At 51.5% G+C, this 19,605-nt stretch overlaps 1 protein-coding gene across 1 annotated transcript in view; it reads right to left on the reverse strand.

The window, feature by feature from the left end:
* Positions 1-19,605, reverse strand: part of LCP2 (lymphocyte cytosolic protein 2) — a 38,411-nt gene that overhangs the window by 9,043 nt on the left and 9,763 nt on the right. The window contains 11 exon segments of the mRNA XM_054717047.1: positions 1,641-1,671; positions 3,003-3,110; positions 3,200-3,329; positions 3,332-3,361; positions 5,986-6,069; positions 6,155-6,221; positions 7,580-7,677; positions 9,535-9,736; positions 12,730-12,767; positions 13,342-13,373; positions 13,808-13,876. Coding sequence (XP_054573022.1) covers positions 1,641-1,671; positions 3,003-3,110; positions 3,200-3,329; positions 3,332-3,361; positions 5,986-6,069; positions 6,155-6,221; positions 7,580-7,677; positions 9,535-9,736; positions 12,730-12,767; positions 13,342-13,373; positions 13,808-13,876 — 889 coding nt within the window.

The raw sequence follows: 19,605 nt of genomic DNA on the forward strand, positions 1-19,605 counted from the left end.
CTGTTAAGAGCAACTGCATCTTATTTATGATGCGGCTTACCAGGTGCGTCCACATCGCTCAGCACATTGATCTGCAGGGCAGCCTTGTGAAACGAGCAAGGGGGAGGCGAGTTGCTCTACTCCTCAGATGAGAAATGATGGGAGAGGCAACAGCCATGTTGCCACTGACTAGACCGAAACTGGCAACTTGGACTTGTTTTGTTTGAAAGTGTTGTGAGAATTACATTAGTTATTACTTGTGCCTCGTATATATGGAGTGCTCAGTAAAAGTTAGCTGTCACTAGTCTACCACTGAGATGAGGCAAGAAGGATCATAGCCAGAATCACTCATCCCACGTGGCCAACTGGGAGTCTCCACACAGGGCTGCAGAGCTAACGCACATGGGCTCAGCGAATCCCCACAATGAAAGCTCTCTTCAACACGGCTGCAACCGGATCCAGTCCCAGGTTCTCATGACATGAGCATCTACCCTTCCAGAGACTGTGAGCCTCAGGAATGTGATGTTACCCTCACTTCCCACCTTCCCTCCGCTTGTCCCTCTGGCTTGGCAGCCAAGCTGCCATTCTCGCTAGCTCCTGGGCTCCATGGGCACTGCCACCCACCTGCCTTTGCTCGGGACGTTCCTGAGACTGGGCTGCAAACCCATTTCTCTTAGGGTGACTTTATTCTGTGCCCTCCCCAGCATTCAATGGCCATCACAAATGTCACCCCTAAGAAGTCACCCCTGACTCCTTGACCCCCATGGATCACTTTCTTCCCTTCACCTCTGTAGCTCATTCCATGATCATACACTGTTTAGCATGTTGGCTGTGGGTTTGCCTGTATCCATCACGTGTTAACACTTCATCTGAACAAGCACACCATCTAGCACAGAGCTTCAAAACAGCAGGCACTTGTGGGCTGAGCGCTGAATAGGGGCAGGTGTATGATAGCCTGCAGAAGGCTTCTAGGCCAGAGGACTCAGATCCTGCCTACTTACTCGCTGTACAACGTTCAATGAGCATATCACCCCCTCTGAGCTTCAGTTTCCTCTTATAAGAGAAACCATGATTCCTCACGGGGTCCGTAAATGCAAAGCATGTGTTAAACTGGGTGATCAACTTTCCTGGCTTGCCTGGAACGGATGGAATTCCTGGGACATGAGACTTTCATTGCTAAAACTGGGCAAGTCCCGGGCACACAGCTGGTCAACCAAATGTAGCTAGCTTGCTAACATGCACACAGTAGGCATTCAATAAGTGCTGTTTCCCCTCCTTTGCAGGTTGTGCAGGTATTAAAAGGAAAAGAGAGGACTTAGAAACTCTGCTCTAAGGCCCAGCCTCTCGGCCATCCCTCCCTTCGTTCCCCCTTGCACCCACTGCCCTTCACCTTGCTATTTGCCACCAGGATGGGGGCTGCTATTCACCCAGCCACCCTAGCAGCTCTCAGAGGGGCCTGAGCTACTGCAGTGCAGCCTGGCGGCGGGCAGGCGGGACAGATGGAGGCCCCAACAGGCACAGGACTCTGGAGCCCACAGTGTGTAGGCTTGTCTCTGGGGATGGGCTCCAATGAAGGCAGGGACAGAGGGACCCCCACCTCCACGGAGCCCGCACTCGTTTCCCCTGTGCCAGGCGTTCACCGAATGGCATTGTGTACTTACATTCTCTCTTCTGTCTGGTACCCAGGCATGCCTGAAATGAATTGGGGCAAAGAAAGAGAACTGAGCATGAAGTTTCAAAGACCCGGCCTCAGAATATAGATCGTTTCACTTGATGTAATAACGAGAAATCAAGCCCATTGAGCCGCGACAAAATAGGAAGCAAAGAACTCCCAACACCCAGCAGAAAAGCGGGGAGAGGCCGTGGGGGGAGGTCTGGTGACTGAGCTCTGTCATGTTGCCAGCTGAGGTAGGCAACCCTTTATTCTGTTCAGCTCCTGCAGCAAATAATTACACGTGAAAAAAGGGTTTAGCCAGCAAACTAACTCTTTAGTAGCTATTAAATTTCATTGAATAGATGTTTTACCAGCAAATGAGAGCCATTGGAGCTCATATTCCCCTTCGCTGATGGTAGTAAAGGGCCACCCGGCCCACCCTTTGGGGGAAGGGAAGACAGTTGGAAAACGCTGCTGCTCTGGGGCTTTGCCCAGACACACAGCTAGTCCAGCAGGCTTGGTGGCAGCTGCCGGGAGCGGTGGCCGGCAGCTGTGTGCCTGGGCCCGCATCCCCATCCCCATCTACTCTCCCTCCAGAGGGACGTGGGGGGAGGGGGAGGCATTGCACATAGTAAGCGTTCAATGTGAGGGCTGGAAGCTTCACCTCCCACGTCTCCCGTGTGTGTTGAAAATTCCGATATTTTGTTCATTATGATACTTTTCCCCATTCATTTTGATTTTTTAAAGTATTCCATTAAAATGTTAACTTGATCGCTGAGGTTTGGGGGTGTCCCCCAGCCCTGGGCCAGATTGAATCGTCACACTGGCCGAGCCAGGGTCAGAGTTACAACTATCATTCAGATAAACGGAAGCCTTGGCTTTGTCCTGAGTAAGTGGTGAGGTTGGGCCTGACCCTTTGGTAAATAAGCCCCCAGAACTTTCTAGCAAAGTGAGCAACGTTAGAGCAGACCTCAGGATTCTGCTGTTATAAAACAAGCAGTGGCCAACACCCCCCCCCCTCATTATCTCCTCCTGCTGTCTGTACGGAAAACTGCAGTGCCAGGCAGGTCCAGTTCCCATGCCCTGTGGTGGAAGCAAAATGCAGCCACACATGTGACTGGCTGAGGACAAGGTCTCCATAAACAGCAGTCACACCCACACCCCCGATTAAGCATCTCTCCACCCCTTTCTTGGCTGGATTGCCATTTTCTTCCAAGGGACCCTGGGACCTTGCATCCAGCCTAAGCGGCCCTAGCATTCCCTCAGCCACAGCGGCAAACAGGATGCGGGTCCCCAGTAAAGCTTCCACTAGGCAGGGGGCGGGGGCATCCGCAGCGAATGACAAGCTCAAGCAACAGAGGGCAGTTACTTGGGCACCGGTGGCTTCTTCCCGGGCAGGGGGCTACTCCTGTCGTGTCTTTCCGTGGTCGGTGGTAAAGGAGGCTTTGGGATCTTGGGTAAATGGTCCCCGAGAGGCCTGCAGAGTTGAGAGAAAGGATGTGTGAGACACAAACCAGAGTCCCCAGGTAGACCAGTTCCCTCCCGCAGACACGACAGGGCACTCACCTTCCTGCTGGGGTGGAAGGCTGCAAGACAGGAGGGGAGACGCGTGAGTGGCCTCATCACTTTTCAAAGAATAAAGACAAGATACAAGACACGATAAAAACGAAAACAAACACAACCAAACAGGAAAACAGCTCACCTTGTCAGAAAACACTGGTTTCTTTCCTGTAAATGACAAAGAGCAGACGGGCCTTGAGTTCTGGCCTTTGCCCGCTAAGCATCAGGCATTGAGACATAGTTTGATGAAATTGAACTGAGTCCCATGGGGGCGGGTTGGGGCGGGGGAAGGAAGGAGCTGCTTGGGTTCGAGCGGTGAAGAACCATAGACCTTAGACCTGATTTTACAGGCTCAGAGAAATTAAGTGACTTGCCCAGGGTCACACAGCATTGCGGACATATAAACAGTATTCTGGGTTCTGTGCTTCTCTTCCACAGTTTATTTTAGGTAACGGGTGATAAAAGGATCGAATGTCTTTCGGGGTTTTATCCCTCTCTCATTGGTCAAGAGATTCTTGGTATAAAGCCTAAGGTTATGTTTGTATCTGAAATAAACCCATTTGCCACAAAGAGGTTTATTTTCCTCTACCCTTTGGTACCGTTGACATTATACAAAATATTAATTACACTTAGTTTCTGAGAAGATTTTTAACTTGGGGAAGAGGGTTTCTGAAGATTCTCCTGGTGGGCTGCGTATCATTTGGTTTTGGTTTTGGTTTCGGTTGGCTGGCCTTTCTTCCTTTCTTTTTCTCTTTCTTCCTTTCTTTTTCTTTCACTTTTCTCATGGAGCAGATAACCCGCGGGCTCCCCGAGGAAATGAGAACTCTGCATTGCAAAGTTATTCACAGCGATTTCTTCTTTACTCTGTCTGAAGTGCCCTATGTCTTCAATGTAATACAAGAATTACTCAACTGGATTCAAGCAGATCTAGAGGTAAATGCTGCATGAACTTGAACAAGTTATTTAAGGTCTTTGCGTCTCAATTTCCTCACCTGTAAAGTGGGCTTGTGGGTGAAAGTGCACAGGTTTGCTCTAGGGGTCAGGTGACACTATATGCAGGGTCAGGCACTTGGTCCCAGTTAGCTGAGCTTCCTCCCTCCCTCCCACCGTCCTGCGCAGCGACCACCCTGAGGTGGACGGTGAAATGGTCTACCAGGAGTTGTATTTTTACAGGATTTATTTTCTAGATGCTGAGTGCAGCCCGGCCCACGGTAGGGCTAAGGATCTTGTCTCACTGTGAAGGACTCCTGCCTAGTGGGGGAGCGTTTCGGTGGTACAAGAATAAGTTTGTCATTCATAAAACTCGTTGGAGGTGAAAACTCTACTTGAGAGGGATAACCAGAAAACATATCTTTAGGCCTGAATAGATTTTCTCTTTAAAAAAAATCCATTATTTATGTAGATTCTCTGGGCATTTTAGGAATCTCCTGTGAAGAGTCTGAGCTTTGTAAGAGGTTAGTCCTCCCAAAACATCATGGACAAGTGAGTCACTCCGAGGGCAGAGCTGGTATTGTCAAGACAAGGTCACTGCCAAAAGGAAAAGGAAATCTTTTAAAAGGTTGGGTTAGCTCAGAGGTGACTGAGACTTGATGGCAGTATTTCCACTTTGTGAAGCTTTGGGACAGCATCCCGTCCTGCACGAGCCAGCAGAGCCGGGAGCCCTTTAAGAAAAGCAGCAGCAAGCAGCAGCCTCGAGGCCAGGAAGTGACCGTCATTTTGCCAACGGGAGAGGAGGCTGAGGCCCCAGGAGGCGAATTCCTTGCTCAGAGTGCAGCGAAGGAAGGGAGGAGGGGCCCGGGTGGGGCCTGGCCCCCAGGCTCCTTATCCCTCCAAGCCCGGGGCTCCGTCCTTGCCCGGGACTCCCTGGTCCACAGGAGGAAAAGCCAGCATCTTCAGTGGCAGGAGGAGGTGGTGGAAGAGAGCACCACTTTGAAGTCAGAAAGACATGGGTTCAAAGCCTGTACCTAGTTATACACATTTAAGGATGTTATTCAACCTCTCCGAGCCTCAGTTTCATCATCTGCATGGACAGGGGGGGAATAATGCACCCCCTTTGTTGGGTTGGTTTGAGAATTAGAGACAATGTAGGTAAAATATTATGGTAGGTAAAGCCCTGGGCCCATAGGAGGTGTTCAGGAAATGGTAGCTACGTTTTAGAATTGAGTTGAAAATAGCTTCATGTGGAGGCAGCTGCAATCCAAGATTACCCTGGGTCAGTCCTGCGGGAAAAGGACTGTCCGATACCCACAGTTTGGTCAACTGCACACAGACAACAACAAAAGTAACCCTGCCGTTTAACTAGCACGTTAGAGTTTTACGAAGCATCTTCTCCGAACAGAACACACGCCTTACAAATAAGGAGGTAGCTATGAAAAGGTTAGGTCCCTGTGGCCAGGGAGCTGCTAAATAGCAACCAAGGTGGCTGATGACCGGCCTCTCAGCCCAGTTCCTCCCTCTGCACCACAGTGCCCCCTGCACCGCCTTCGGGAGGGCAATGAGATGAGTGTACACAGATGGCCCCGGGGAGAAGCAGGCCCAGCACAGGGCAAAGGGCAGGAGCTCTGCTTCAGGCTGATCTGGGTTTGGGTCTCCACCTGGTAGCTGAGTGATCTTGGGAAGTTACCTCTTTGTGCCTCGGTTTCCTCACCTGTAAAATGAGGATGTTTCTAATAGCCCCCACTTCGTAGTATCGTGGTGTTCATTAAATGAGTTGGTGTGTGAGAAAGGCACGCAATAAGCACTGTATAGAGGCTGCCCATCATTATTATGCATCCAATACGAGTGATACTGACCTAGTGTGAGGGGCTCTCTGTCAAATGGAGCTAACGAACGATCGAGGGTAGGCTTGGTGCTTCTGTCTATCGAAGGAGCCGGGACTGGAAGAGAAAAGAAGGAAGTCAATTACAAGAAAAATCGTTGGCTGGGGGTGGGGCATGGCGGACCAGAGAGAGTGGTACTCACTCTTTGCTGTTTTGGGGGTTCTACTTCTGCTAGGCTCTTCGTGGTTGGGCTGGGGTGTGGGGAGTGGCTGTTTGGAAAAAAAAATGTTAGGAAGTATTTGCAACACATCAGCAGTTCCTGGTGGCTTTATCTCCCCAAATATGTCTGAAGCTGTTCACTTTTCCCCATTTCCAAGTTCCACCCTCAATCTTAATCTCCCTGTCTGAACAGTAGCCTGCCATGGGAGCCCCCTGTTCTGCCCTCTCTCCCCCAAAGCGATTCCTGCATGGCAACAGAGTGAATGAGTTGCTCCCTGATAAGCCTGCAAGTGGATCCAGCTCAATGTCACCTCTACCCATCATCACATTCCTGGGTCTTCTGTCTCCCTAACCTCAAATTACTACTCCAATTGTCTTGTTTATACATCTACTTACTTTTTTTTATTATTTGTATCCCCCCCTGATCAAATCAAAACTTCACAAAAGCAGGGCCCTTATTTGTCTTATTCATGTTTACTCTCTTCCCAGCAGCTAGAAAGCTACTGGGCACACGGTAGCTGCTCAATAAATAGCTGTTGATTGAATGAGGGAATTCTGCATCCCAATAGCGAAGTTCACAGCCTTCAGATTTCAAAAGTAAAATGCATTTGTAGATCAATTCCGGTCTGTGAGCCCCCTTCTCAAGAAAACTGCACAAGCAGGATGGGAGGTCCTGACTGTGGTGTGCTCTTGATTTTGAGCTTTGGGGCCAATATGTCCTCTCCCTCCCTCTAGCCCTCACACTTTGGCACTTGCCATAGCTGTTAGAGTGCTCAGGTCCCTCATGAAGAGAACACATTTCCAGATATTGACTCCTTATCCTAAACGTCTTGGGGTCTCTCTTCTCGGGGTCCCTCTGGGAACTCGGTAAGGCCCCCAGGACCTGAGACTGTAAGTTTGGAGAAAGGGGAAAGGGAGTTGCTGCCTCTCTTTCTATCTGGTTCACTGCTTCATAAACCTTGTAGTCTCCCGGCATTTGCCCGTGGAATTTCCGGCATTGGCCAGCAGGTGGCGCACATCATTTTTGCAGGAGAGAAAAGGGGACCTGGGACTCTTGGAATACCAGTAGGTGTCATTGACTTAGAGTATATTTTACAGTTTTCACTTATTTCAAAAGTGAGAGACTTTTTATTATACAATTAGTTTAAATTGTTTATGATAAAAATAAAATGCCAATAAGCATTATAACATGAACAAAAATCACTAGTATTTCAATTCCCCCCCCCCAAAAAAACACACACACATATACACAACGCTGTGAGTCCGTGGGTATGCATTTCCCCAGCCTACATATCATCCTGTCTTACTGGTGAGAAGTAGATGAAGATGATTATCGACTTCTCTTCTCTCTGGCAGAGGAGATCTTTGGAAGGGACAGAAAGTGCCAGGGAAGAGCGAGGAGGCCTACCGGGTGGCTCCGGCCGGCTGGAGGGGGAGGCAGGACAGCCATCGGTCTCTGCGGCGGCACGGGCGGCTGCTGTGGGGACTTCCCGGAGAGGGGCCGGTCTGGGAAACACAAGCACAGTAAAATGAAAGGAGAAATGCTAAAGCGAGGTGAGCGTGGGCCACGCTCAGGGGTTCCCAGAAACAGATCCTGCACCCAGTTCTGCGCATCTCGGGGCTCCAGACTTCCACCAGCGCCAGCGCAGGCCGTGGCAGGGATGTGTCCATACCTGGGTTACAAGCGGTGGAGAATCTGACACACATACACGTACACACAGAGGCACGCCCAGCTGCCTGGGCAGGGTTAAATTGGCACTCACAGCTCATGGAGATCCTGTCTGGGTCCCCTTCCGTCCCCTCACAAATGCTCTGGGCTCTTCTGCCCCCTCCTACTTCCTCCTTTGGCTTATCTCTTCCCTTACAGGGAGGAGCTGGTCTTCAACTCCTGTTACCCAACCACAGATTCTTAACTGGTCAGGACTTGCCCTGCAGAGCAGCTCACATCTTTCTGGTCACTACAGAAGTTTCCCTGAGCCAGGCTGGCGGCTGACAATGGCCCCACCCCTTCAACAGGGAAAGGCCAGGCCAGGACTGCCAGCGCCGGCCTCCTTACACTTTGGGCCCTGGCTGCCTCTCTTGTCTCACCCTCGCCCCTGCCCTTGAGAGGCATTACCTGTCCATGGAGAATGGGGCTTAGAACGTAGGCAAGCCAGGTCCGAGCTCATGCCAGTCCACCCACACTGGCCATCTCTCAGCTCCTCTGAGATGCCACGCTCCTACTAACCCCAGGACCTTTGCACAGCCATTTCTACTGCTTAGCATGCTCTTTCCTTTCCCACAACTACCCTCACTTAGCATCACCCCTACTCATCCTTTAACTTTCAGCTTCACTATCACATTCTCAGGGAATCAAACCCAGACTAGGCATATACGCCAACCTCATCTCCCACACTTGTCTTCTGAGTATATATCATGTTTTAATTAAACCATTTTGTGGCTCATTCATTTGATGTTGCCTCAGCCACTGGACTATGAATTGTTTAGGGTGAGGACTGTCTTGTTCACTCTGTATCTTCATAACTGACATATACGAGGTACTCAACAAGTTTAGTTATCTGTTTCTTCGCTGGGCCTGTTTCCCTATATATAAAAAAAGGTTGATAATGGTTGCCCTTATCACAAAGAGTGCTTAAAAAGACAAAATAAAAGGTTGACATCGAGTTTATGAAAGGGCTTTAAAATTGCCAAGTGTGGTATAGCTAAAGAATTGGTGGTATTAATTTTTTGTGATACTGACCATCAACTTTCTGGCTTACTCCTTGAGATTCTATTCTATGTGCTTATTTTCTGTCACCATCTCTCCTACAACATAGCCCTGCGAGGCAAGGGCTATGTCTTCTTCCCTGATAATGCCAACGTTCAGCATTTAGAGTGGCGCCTGGATCCTAGTAGGAGGTCAGTGGTTTTTATTGAATGAATGAATGAGAAATGGGCTGACAGAAATAGAGAGACAGTGAAAATCTTAAAAATTTGAAGTCATGCTCAAACCCCACTCAATATGGTTATGTTAATTCTGACAGCCTGTGGGTAGTTGTGTCACATAACTATGAGTTGGTGAAAAAATATGGAGAAACAGGACACAACGAGTTATTCCTGCCACGTGCCCTCAAGTGGCAGTTCAAGGCTGGTATCAGCCATCATAGGCCATGATGGCTCTGCAGTATTAACAGTCCTCACAGCAAACCTACGTGTTATTACTATCCTGTCTCACCGATGAGGAAACCGAGGCCCAGAGAGGCGGAGTCACTTGCCCAAAGCGGGCATCAGCACATACAGCTTTCTGCTGCGTGGGCGCCTGCCTCCGTGCATCGGTGGGGGCGGGGGGGGGCCGGGGGCCGGGGTGGACTGCAGGGCCCTTACCGATGTACATGGAGTTGGAGTTGGAGAAGGGCTTGGCAGGCAGGATGGAGTTTTGCAGGGCTTCCTCGTCGTTGGAGGGCGGCGGCTCGTAGTCGGCGTCGTCTTCCGCGGGCGCCTGGTCCTCCTCGTTGGGGGACTCGTAGTCACCATCATCCTCCACAACCTGGTCGTCATTGGGACTCTCGTAGTCATCTTCATCATCCTGCCCACAGGGACGGGGACAGTGCAGGCTGTAGAGGCTCCTGGGCACTCAACACGCCTGTGTCTACTCTCTCTGCCACGCCTCACAGTGGTACTCGCGCGGGGAGGCAGCACCAGGGCGGTTACTCCCATTTTGCAGATGAGAGCACTGAGGGCGGGGAGGACAGTCCGACAGGGCCAGCAGGTCGTGGCCCTGGGACCTCCATCAAGGTCTTCAGGCCATGAGGGCAGTGCATTTTCCTCTGCACCGTTTTGCCCAACCGAGACAAGCAGAAGAAATGAGGAGGACTCTGGAATGGAGGGGCCGGAGACCCGGCTCCGTTTTGAGTAAACAGTTTTTCCTCCAGGCATCCCCAAGAGCAAGACTCGATGCCTGGAGCATTGGTGATGCCCCAAGCTCATTGTCGATTCTGTTCACTGGTGGTGGGTGCTGTGCTCAAAAAATGTGTCCTCATTACAACCCAGTGCAGCGCTGAAGGCCACGCTAATGGCTAATGGGAAGGCAGAGAGCCCCGCCTGCGAGTCGGACCGTGGGTTGCACTGTGTCTGAGAATGTTTAGGGGAGTCACACTGCGCTATTCATGTTGGCTGAGGGCTGCACATATAGAAACAGGTCATTACTTGTGACCTCTGACACCGAGTTGGAAGCCGCTCTATGGGAAAGACTCTAAGCGTTAAGTTTTGTTGCGTCTCACGTGTGCTTCTTGGTGTGTGTCCGGAAAGTCAGCCCAGGGGCGCGGTGGTTGCCTGTGAAGCAGTCCCTGGACCTGGACAGTCACGGGAATGACGTCCCAAGAAGAGGGGCCACCATCAGCCGCCCAGCGGAGTGGCTGGTCACTCTCCTGCCAAAGTCAAGGGCAGTCAGCACGCCCAGGGCATTTCTCTCGAGTTCAGGGCAAAGAAGCAACGGGAGGTTGCAGCTCGGTGAGGAAAGCTACGGGGTGAAAATCTAGAAATCCTGGCAGCTTTGCCGGGTGGTTTGAGGAAGACCAAACTGTTCAACTGAAAGATGGTTGTGTTAATTTTTGACTTGAGGAGCATTTAAAAATATATGTTGGAAGGCAAAGTGAGGACTGAGTGGCTTCCTGAACTCCAAAAATGGCCTCTCCTGTCATTAGTGTTTCTTTATCTTAAGAGCCAAGTGGCGGGGGCGGGGGGCGGCGGGGGGGAGGGGAGGGGGGGGACGAACCTGTGACAATCAGGACTTCAGAACGATGGTGTCAGCCCTCTCTAGCCCAGGCTGACTGTGCCCTGGCCTCATGGGGCGGCTCTCGGTTCTCTCAGCCTGCCCTCCCAGGCCCATTGCTCCTGACTTCCCACCAGGCCTCCCCCATAGGCCTTTGCAATGGTGGACTCTTCCTCTCCGCCTCGAGGACGATTATGTCTCCCAGTGATTTGTGTGTGTGTGTTTGTTCCTGATCATACTCTGCCCCGTGCGTGTTACCCTGTGCCTGCCCTGCACTGCGAAATGCTCACACATTCAGGTTCTCTATCCTCACCCCGCCCCCTAGTGCCCGTGAGGTTCTGCGCATGACGTGGAAGCCCCCAGTGGTGTAGTGGGCAGCGAATGGAAACCCTCTGTTTATAGACGGGAGTGGGGAGGCCCGTCTCGGGCTGAGCCCTGCACAGAAGGCAGTGCATGCCAGCGCCCGCAAGGATGTCGCTTCTGTGCCAGTGGGTAAACCTTTGGGGGCGCTCTGGTCTGTCTTCTCTTCATACAAGATAAATCCGTCCTATTCCTTCGTGTTCAGGCACAAAGCACAGACTTAGCGGGCATCTTTTTCAAATTCAGTGCTCCCTTTTGCCTGAGACCCAGTGAATGGGACAAGGAATGTGTAGGGCCTGTTCCTAAAGGCACTAGATCAGTGGTTCCCAACGTGGGGCACACACCCCACAGGGGGGCAATTTGATTTTTAAGGGGGGCAATTTGAGAATGAGTTATTAACAGTGAGTTTTTCACATTTCTTATGGTTCTTGGGCCTCATATACAGCATATAAATACATATTGTGACATATTTATGCATTTCAGTTCTCTATTACATGTTTTGAAAGTATTTGCTATTTTCTCATATCACTTCATATTATTATTATTTTTTTTAACAATTTCTTAGTGACTTCTTCCTCAGGACTTCAACTGTCCTTTCATTCTTTAATTTTTCTCTTTCATGGAGGCCACATTCTTTGGAAGCTTGCTTAGACCAAATGAATGGCTTTTTAGGCTTCCTCCCTGTGAACAGAAGCTCACTTTTTGAATAATAAGAATTCTGTGTCACAGGTGGGGCATCAGGGTTTTAGAGATGCTTAGGTGGGGCACGGCCTAAAAGGTTGGGAGCCACTGCACTGGAGGCAGCACCTACCGGAAGACCCGTGGCCCAGGGGCAGCCACCTGGTCCTAGGCGGGCCTCTAACTAGCTGAGTGGCTCTAAGAAGTCAGGCTCCCACTGGGCTCAGCTGCTTCATCCGTACAATCCACAGATGGGCTCTGATCCCCATGGAGCCTTCCCCCAGGCCTAGCCCCGTGTGCAGGGACTATTTGTTGGGGTGAGGGTGTGCAGAGCTCATTAGAACCTCAAAGGGATCACTGTGATTCCTCTACTATAAAACCAACTGGCTGGAACCTTCCCTGAGGTCTTCTCAGGGCTAAAGGTTGATTCTGAAATCCCCTTCCTATTGCTTCACCAGGGGGGACTTATGTGCACGAGAAAAGCTCCATCCAAGCTGCTCTAAAGCAGGGGAGGGGTGAGGGAGGCCCTGCTGTGGGTGGTAATGGTGGGTAACAGTGTGAGCTGCACTGCACGGGCCAAGTTCGGCCCAGCGTCTGGGTTTGTAAGAGAAGCTGGTGTGCTGCCACGTGGATGGCAACGCCAAGAGGAGTTCCTCTCCGGCCTTCCCACGTTCCCTGACCGTGGCGGGCACACTGGCCTCTGTGAGAGGCCTGCTCCCCACTACAAAGACGCTCTGGCAGCTGCCGGGAGAGCCGCCAGCCATACTCACAAAGGACGACCAGCCCCCGTTCTCCTCCTCGTGGCTTTCTGTGGAAGGAGACAGCGCTACGTTAGTACCAAAGAAGGCGCGAGAAAGAAAGTGAAAGCAGCTCTCCCTTCGGGTGCCTCCCCCATCAGTGCCCTGTCCCCGGCCTCCGTCCCACCTGACACCCCCCTGAGTGCTAGCCCTGAGGGGCTCACTCTCCCAGAGGGCAGCGGGCTGTCCACCTCCCGTGTGTCAGCCACCAAGAGCGCTTTCAAGCCGTCGATGTAACCGCTGGGAGACTGCGTTAGAGGCTCAGAGGCAGGGGGCTGGCTCCACGCCGGTGCCCAGCCAAAGCCTGTGTCCCCCGCACCCCCGCCCCGGCCCCGCGTTCCTCCCTGTGTCTCTGCAGAGGGTCCCCGCTGAGCAGGGCCGTAAGCCAAGCGCCTTGTATAGTGACATCTCTCCTGCCCTCAGTCGGGACCCAAACCCTTTTGTGGGTTAGAACTGGCTGACAGGCAAATGAACAAGGTCACCGGCATGCCACCCAGGAGCCCTAGGAGCCAGCAGACGGACTGAAGCACCTGTCCCCTCTCCCCCCGCCCCCTAAAGCCATCCCTCTCACCCTGAGACCTTTACCTATTTCCTCAGGAAACCGATGGACTTGGGGTCTGCAAAGGCAAACAGCGTTGCGTTAATGGCCTTACTGACTTCAGGAGGCTCCCCCTTTCCTCCATCCGGCTCTGCAAGAGGATCCCCCAGTGGAGAGTATGTCTCACCACCCGGGACTGATGTCCTTGTCGCTTGGCAACCGGAGCCGGACTGCCCCAAATTCTAGAAACCACCAAAACCACACGGGTGGGGCCACGGGCAGCTCGTGACTGTCTGCCTGTCTCGGACTGTCTGACTGTCTGCTGACATCCAGACCCGGGGTGCAGGGTAGGGAGCGGGAACACCCCCACCCCTCCCGGGAACCAGCTTCACGACCCCGGACTGAAGGGACACTGATCAAACTCTGGGCCGAACCAGTTCTGCGCCTCCCATTTAAGGCCCAACTTGAGTACGAAAACCCTCGCCCTCCCTCCAGCACACTGGGCCCACTCACTTGCGTGGTGCAAAGATGCTCCTCCTCTCTTCATTCTTGTTGATTTCTTGACTTAACTTACTGAGAATCCTACAAGATAAAGGGACAGATAAGGTGACAAAACCATCTGCCCCCAGCCTGCCCACTCAACCCGTCCGACCTCACGCCTGGACCAGCCTCCCCCAGCCTCCTCCTCTGCCTCCAGCCAGTCCCCTAGGAGGCTCCTCTCCTCACTTCCCCCCAGAGCTGGTCGCCTGCATGCCCTGCCAGTCCTTCTCCTGCCCAGGAAGCCCTCTGTGTCTGGCTCAGCCTCCTCAGTCTAGCCCCGAGCCCTCCGCGAAGACGAGTCAGCTCACACCTGGCCCCCTTCTCCGGCGTCCTCAGCCTTATGACATGGAGATGATGGCCGTGTAGTGGGTGCTATCGCGTGAGCCTTCCTGGCTGAGGTGCTCTGACTCCTGGTGCCTTGCGGAGATGTCTGGCTTCTAGGAAGCCTGAATCATCTCGGAGAGGATTGTATAGCGCTTGACAGGGGCTGTTCATTAGCCCGGATCTCCTTCATTCTCCTCTGCCTGCCTCCCCCTCGGTGACGTGGGTTCTAATCTCGGAGAAGTATTCCCGGTCAAGGAACAGCCTGCGGAGTGGGAGTGGAAGACTCCTTCCATCACCCATGCCCTGAAGCTAACCGTGGCCAGGACCCTTGGAGATACTCGTGAACCAGAAAATCCCCAAACGCCAGGACAGGGGGGGCCTTCTCCGGCGGGACCGCACACAAGCAGGCCCTGGCCATAGGCGTCCATTCCCTGGGCTCTAGCAAACCCCCAGGACACGGGACTCCAGCCTCCCTTCAGACCCACTGCTGGGACCACGGGAGTGAACAGGCTCGGAGTTTCCTAGGGACTCGGGGCAGCTGGGAGGAGCCTGGGAGATGATCTGGTCTAATGCCATTTTACAGACGGCCCAGACAAAGGCAGGGACAGGCCACCTGTGGGTTAGTGACGAAGGCCACCCCTCTCCCCACTACACAGAAGCCGGGCTCCCCAGTTTCCAGGCCAGCACACCCCACACACCACTTCCTGTGTTCACGCCCGTCAGCGGTGAGCACTATGAGCCGTGCCCATCTGAGAATGACCCAGGAGCTACGTGCCTTCTGCGAAGTGACTGTCTCCAGGTAACAAGCCTGGCCCAGAACAAAGTAACTATGTTAGAAAGGCAGTGCTCAGCACCCTCCACTTCCTGCTCAGCACCCTCCACTTCCTGCTTCCCTCCTGACCAGCACCCTCCGGACCCCAGACCCATGCTTCTCCAGGCTCCCAGGGCTGCTGCTCAAACCCTCCTCCCTCATTAGATTGACAGCTAAACTAATCATGATCAAGGCAATGGGGACTTCGGAGAACAGAAGGGGTGAGCAGTGCTTAATCCTGGCCACAATGTCCTGTTGGGATTTCACACTTCACTGACTGCCCGGAGGGGAAGAACTCTAAAACACCTGGGGCTTCCCAGTGGCCTTCTGGCTATCACCTGGGACATGTGTCACCTGGACATGGTTCCTTTGTTTCCTTTAAGTGATTGCTTTGAGAGGCTAAGGGCCCCTCTCCTCCCTCTGACTTGGGGGATGGAAGGATTCCAGAGAGGGAATCCGGGCAGGGAGGCCCGATGGTGTCCGGCCTGTGGCCAGGTTGGAGGTCTCCCTTCATTCAACAATGTGCCAGGAACTGGCTCAAGGCACCTCAGTGCACAAAACAAAGCTCCCTGCCATCAAGGAGGTTCCATGCTAATTCAGAGAGAAGACAATGCACAATGAACATTTAAGGAAGTGAAAGCTAGGTGAGACCTGTGTATACAAACATGCCATGGTGGTGGGGGGGAGGGGCGAGGACAGGGTGCAGGGGCGGGTGCAGTGCAGTTGAGAAGGAGCAGGCCTCCTGCTGAGATGACATTTCAGCAGTGACCTGAGGAAGGTGGGGCGGCCCACCTCACCGCCCCCACCTGGTCCTGCAGAGCCTGGCTGGGCTCTGACTCACGGGGCTGCTTTGATCCTAGAAGGACCTCCTGCTCTGCGAGGTGGAGGTATCGCTTCTCACCAGTATCTTCAGCAGCCAGGCTGGAGGCTAAGGAAGGAAATGCCAAACCACAGGCCCCAGCAGAAGAGAAGCAAAGAGCTGAGAGAGCGGAGCAGGGCCTGCCCTTCTGGTTTGCAGCAAAACCTGGGCTCTTGGGGTCCTCCTCCTTTGGTAGGCCTCAGAGGACACCTTCCTAGCCAGCTGGGACCACGCTGGGGAGTGGGGGGACAGGGCAGGAAGGCAGTGGCTTCCTCTATGTGCAAACTTTGTAAGTTGTCCTCCACTCCCACACCCCCAGAGGACCAAGTGACAGTGAGTGGCCGGAGGTGACTCATTCCCCCTCCTTCCCACAAACCTCACGCCTCACTCAGAGCCAGGGAGCAAGGCGGAGGGGGCTGGGCAGCTGGTAGACATAGTTCTCTTCTTTGTCTCACTTTTAGGGGTTCACTGGCTGAGGAAGAGGGGCTGAACCTTCCAGTAGGAAGCTAGGCCATTGCAACAGGTGACACCCTGCCGTGACCTGTTCCAGCCCAGTTGCACCCCGGCTCGCTGTGTGGTAGGGGCCAGTCTGGCATCTCCTCGTCACGTTAGACCCAGAGTCTGACTGCGGCGTCCTGCCCATGGGCAGAGCCCACCCTGTGACCTCAGGCAAGGCATTGGCCCTCCCTGTGGATTTAAATATAAAACTTACAATATGGGTTTTTAAATAACCTCCCAACAGGCATCAGCAGACTTGATCATGCACTCTACCGGCTTACCCAGCTCCTGCTCATCTGTGTGTTGGTTTTGGATTAGGCCCTCTATAAGGAGGCTCCATTTTCCTATTTGAAACCTGTCCCCCATTACAGAATTTGGGGTGTCTCTGGGAGACACTGTGTTCTGAGAGACCGACAACATCTGCAGACAGAGAAAGCCCTTCTCACCAGCATGCGTGTTCGGACAAAAACCCTGCTTCATACTGACTTTTTAATCAGGGGGAAGGAAGTAGATTCAGAGGAGCGCAATCAGGTTTTGGTCTGTTGCACATAAACAAATTCTCCTTCACAGACCTTTCGGGTAATGATCAGGGCAAATGGACCTACGGGCCAGGGATGGGAATGAGTAAGCAGTGACGATCCATATGTGTCAAGAACGGCACCAGGCCCCTTATGCGGGCTGCCTCCCTGAAAATCCACTGCTCCCGAGGGTTGGCTCTTTCTCCCTCTGTAGATGAGGAAGCTGAGGCCAGAGTGTTGAAGTGACTGCCCCAGCTTGGAGGAGGCAGAGCTGGCTTTCGAGCCTGACTCTCCCTGGCTCCAAAGTCCACACCTTTCTATTCCTTCACACACACACACACACACACACACACACACCCTCTTACCAGGATAGGATAATTAGTGAAACTTTGGTATCGTGCTCATGGGGATTTTGCATAGAATAATAAGAACAGCCGACCCTTCTTCCGTGCATTTTATTATCTCCCCATTATTTCCTCTAACGTTCCTACTGACCCTTTGAGGTAGGTTCTTTCTACACTTTCCTCTCCTTTGGACTTTAATTCCACATCTATTAGGCTACTGGAAGTTTCCTACAGTTCCTTGGTACTCTTTATTGTTTTATTTTAATAAAGCAATGTGTTTCATTTGGGGTAATTTCTATTGCTGATTCTTCATGTTTACTAATATTTCTTCTGCAGTGTCTAATCTGCTGTTAATCCCAAGCAATGCATGTCTCATCCCAGACATTATCATTTTTATCTCTAGAAGGTTCTCTTTGGGTCCTTTTGTATTTCTCAAGCCTCAACTTAACTTTCTGAACATATGGACTACAGTTATATTGCCCTTGTCTGCTACATCTACTATCCGTGTCAGTTATGGGTCAGTCTCAATGCATCGTTTTTCTCCTCATTATAGGTCAAACTTTTCTGCTGCTTTGTGTACCCATTCATCTCTGATTTGATGCCTGACATTGTGAACTGTACTTTGTTGGGTGGTGGATATTTTTATATTCTGATAAGTATTTCCGAGCTTTGTGTGTGTGTTTTGTTTTGTTTTGCTGTTCCAGTCTTGCTGTTAAGACTCACTAGGTAGGAACAGACATTTTTTAGACTAGGGCTAATCATCCCCCATGACTGAGGCAAGGCCTTCTATTGTTAAAGACTCACTCTCCCCAGTGACTGTGAATCGAAGGTTTCTCCAGTCTGGCCGGTAGACACAGGCACCATGTCCAGCCTCGTGGCCGGACGCTATTCCCTCTAATGGTGGGTGGTTCTTTTCAGGACCTCTCCGTATGTGCCCGCTCCAGTGGGAGCTCCACTGCAAAGGGACCGCTGCAGTCCTCCAGGGCATTTCCTCAGGGCAGCTCTCTCTTCTCTGATCCGCATTCAGTGAACTGTCACCTTCTGGACCCTCAGCCCTGTCCCCTCAACTCAAGGAGTTCAGCGGACTCCACCCGTGTCCTCTGCCATGGCCTGGAGACTCCCTCAAAGCAGGGAGCAACCATTACCACCACATTCGCTTTCCATCTCTCATTGTCTGATGTCCCGTGTCTTAAAAACTGCTGTTTCATATATTTTGTCTAGTTATTTGGTTATTTCAGGTGCGAGTGTAAATCTGGTCTCATCACTTCTTGTTGGTCAGAAAGCGAAAGTTTCCATTCATACGCTAGAAATGACTAGAGCACCTTAGGGGGTGGTGGGGACTGCAGTGAACTGGGGAGCACACCCCCTATCTAAACAGGGAAGTAGACACTCAGATCCAGCTGACTGCTCCCACATTATAACATGAGCCCGGGGTTACCGAAGCTTCTGTCTGTTTCTAAAGAAGCCAGATTTTATGAAACATACTTTGATTTTAAAACCCCATGTAGATCAAACCTACCTTGCCTGCAGGCTGGCTCTGGCTGACCAGCCACCAATTCTGACCCCTGTGTGTTAAATTCTCTTCTTTCCATCTAACCATGGTATTTTTTCTACAGCATTATATTTCCATAAGCATAGAAATATTCTGTCTTCACCCTCCAATACAGTAGTCACCTGTTCCATGTGGCTATCAGCCACCAAAATGTGGCTAGTATCTGAGGAACTGAATTTTCCATTTCATTTACATTTATAGAGCTGCTATATGTAGTTAGAGAAAACCCTTGGGAAGAATAAACATTCTTCAACAACACTTGCCCGTGGAGACAGGTAGCACCAAAAGCAAATCCTTATCCCTTTTTTCCTTCATCCTTTCCGATGAGGGAAACCTGAGGGTCCTGTTTCCTTTAATTGACCCTCTCTAGCAGTCGTACTTACTAGAGACCTCCCGGCCTCCCACTCCATTGCCCTACTTCCCTTTTATTAGTATGAGCTCTGAGACCCTTGGAACAAGAGAAAGGACTTCAGAGAATGTCAAGAATACTGGTCTCAAACTTGTGTCCCCGAGACAAAATCTAGCTCATAGATATGTTTACTTAGACTTTCACAATATTTAACAATATCTGAGCCAACATTTAAAAATTGAGATAAATCAAATAAAGCCAAGCTATCTAGCTACTTTTGGTAAATTCAGAGATTGAGCATTCTTGGGTCCACATTGACTGGAGCTGAGTAGCTGCTGCTCTCTGTGGGTGGAGAATATAATTCTGATTTGTCACAATCTCCACCACTCCCTACTGTTCACCACCAATGAGGCTTTGTCTTGATTACCTCATTTATCATCATAATTGTGCTATTATTTTTCTTATAGAGAAGAAATATGTCTCCATACTCATGTCTTATTCATAGGTGGTAAAATG

The sequence above is a fragment of the Eptesicus fuscus genome, chromosome 6 (genome assembly GCF_027574615.1).
Source record: "Eptesicus fuscus isolate TK198812 chromosome 6, DD_ASM_mEF_20220401, whole genome shotgun sequence".
In the NCBI taxonomy this organism is placed as follows: Eukaryota; Metazoa; Chordata; class Mammalia; order Chiroptera; family Vespertilionidae; genus Eptesicus; species Eptesicus fuscus.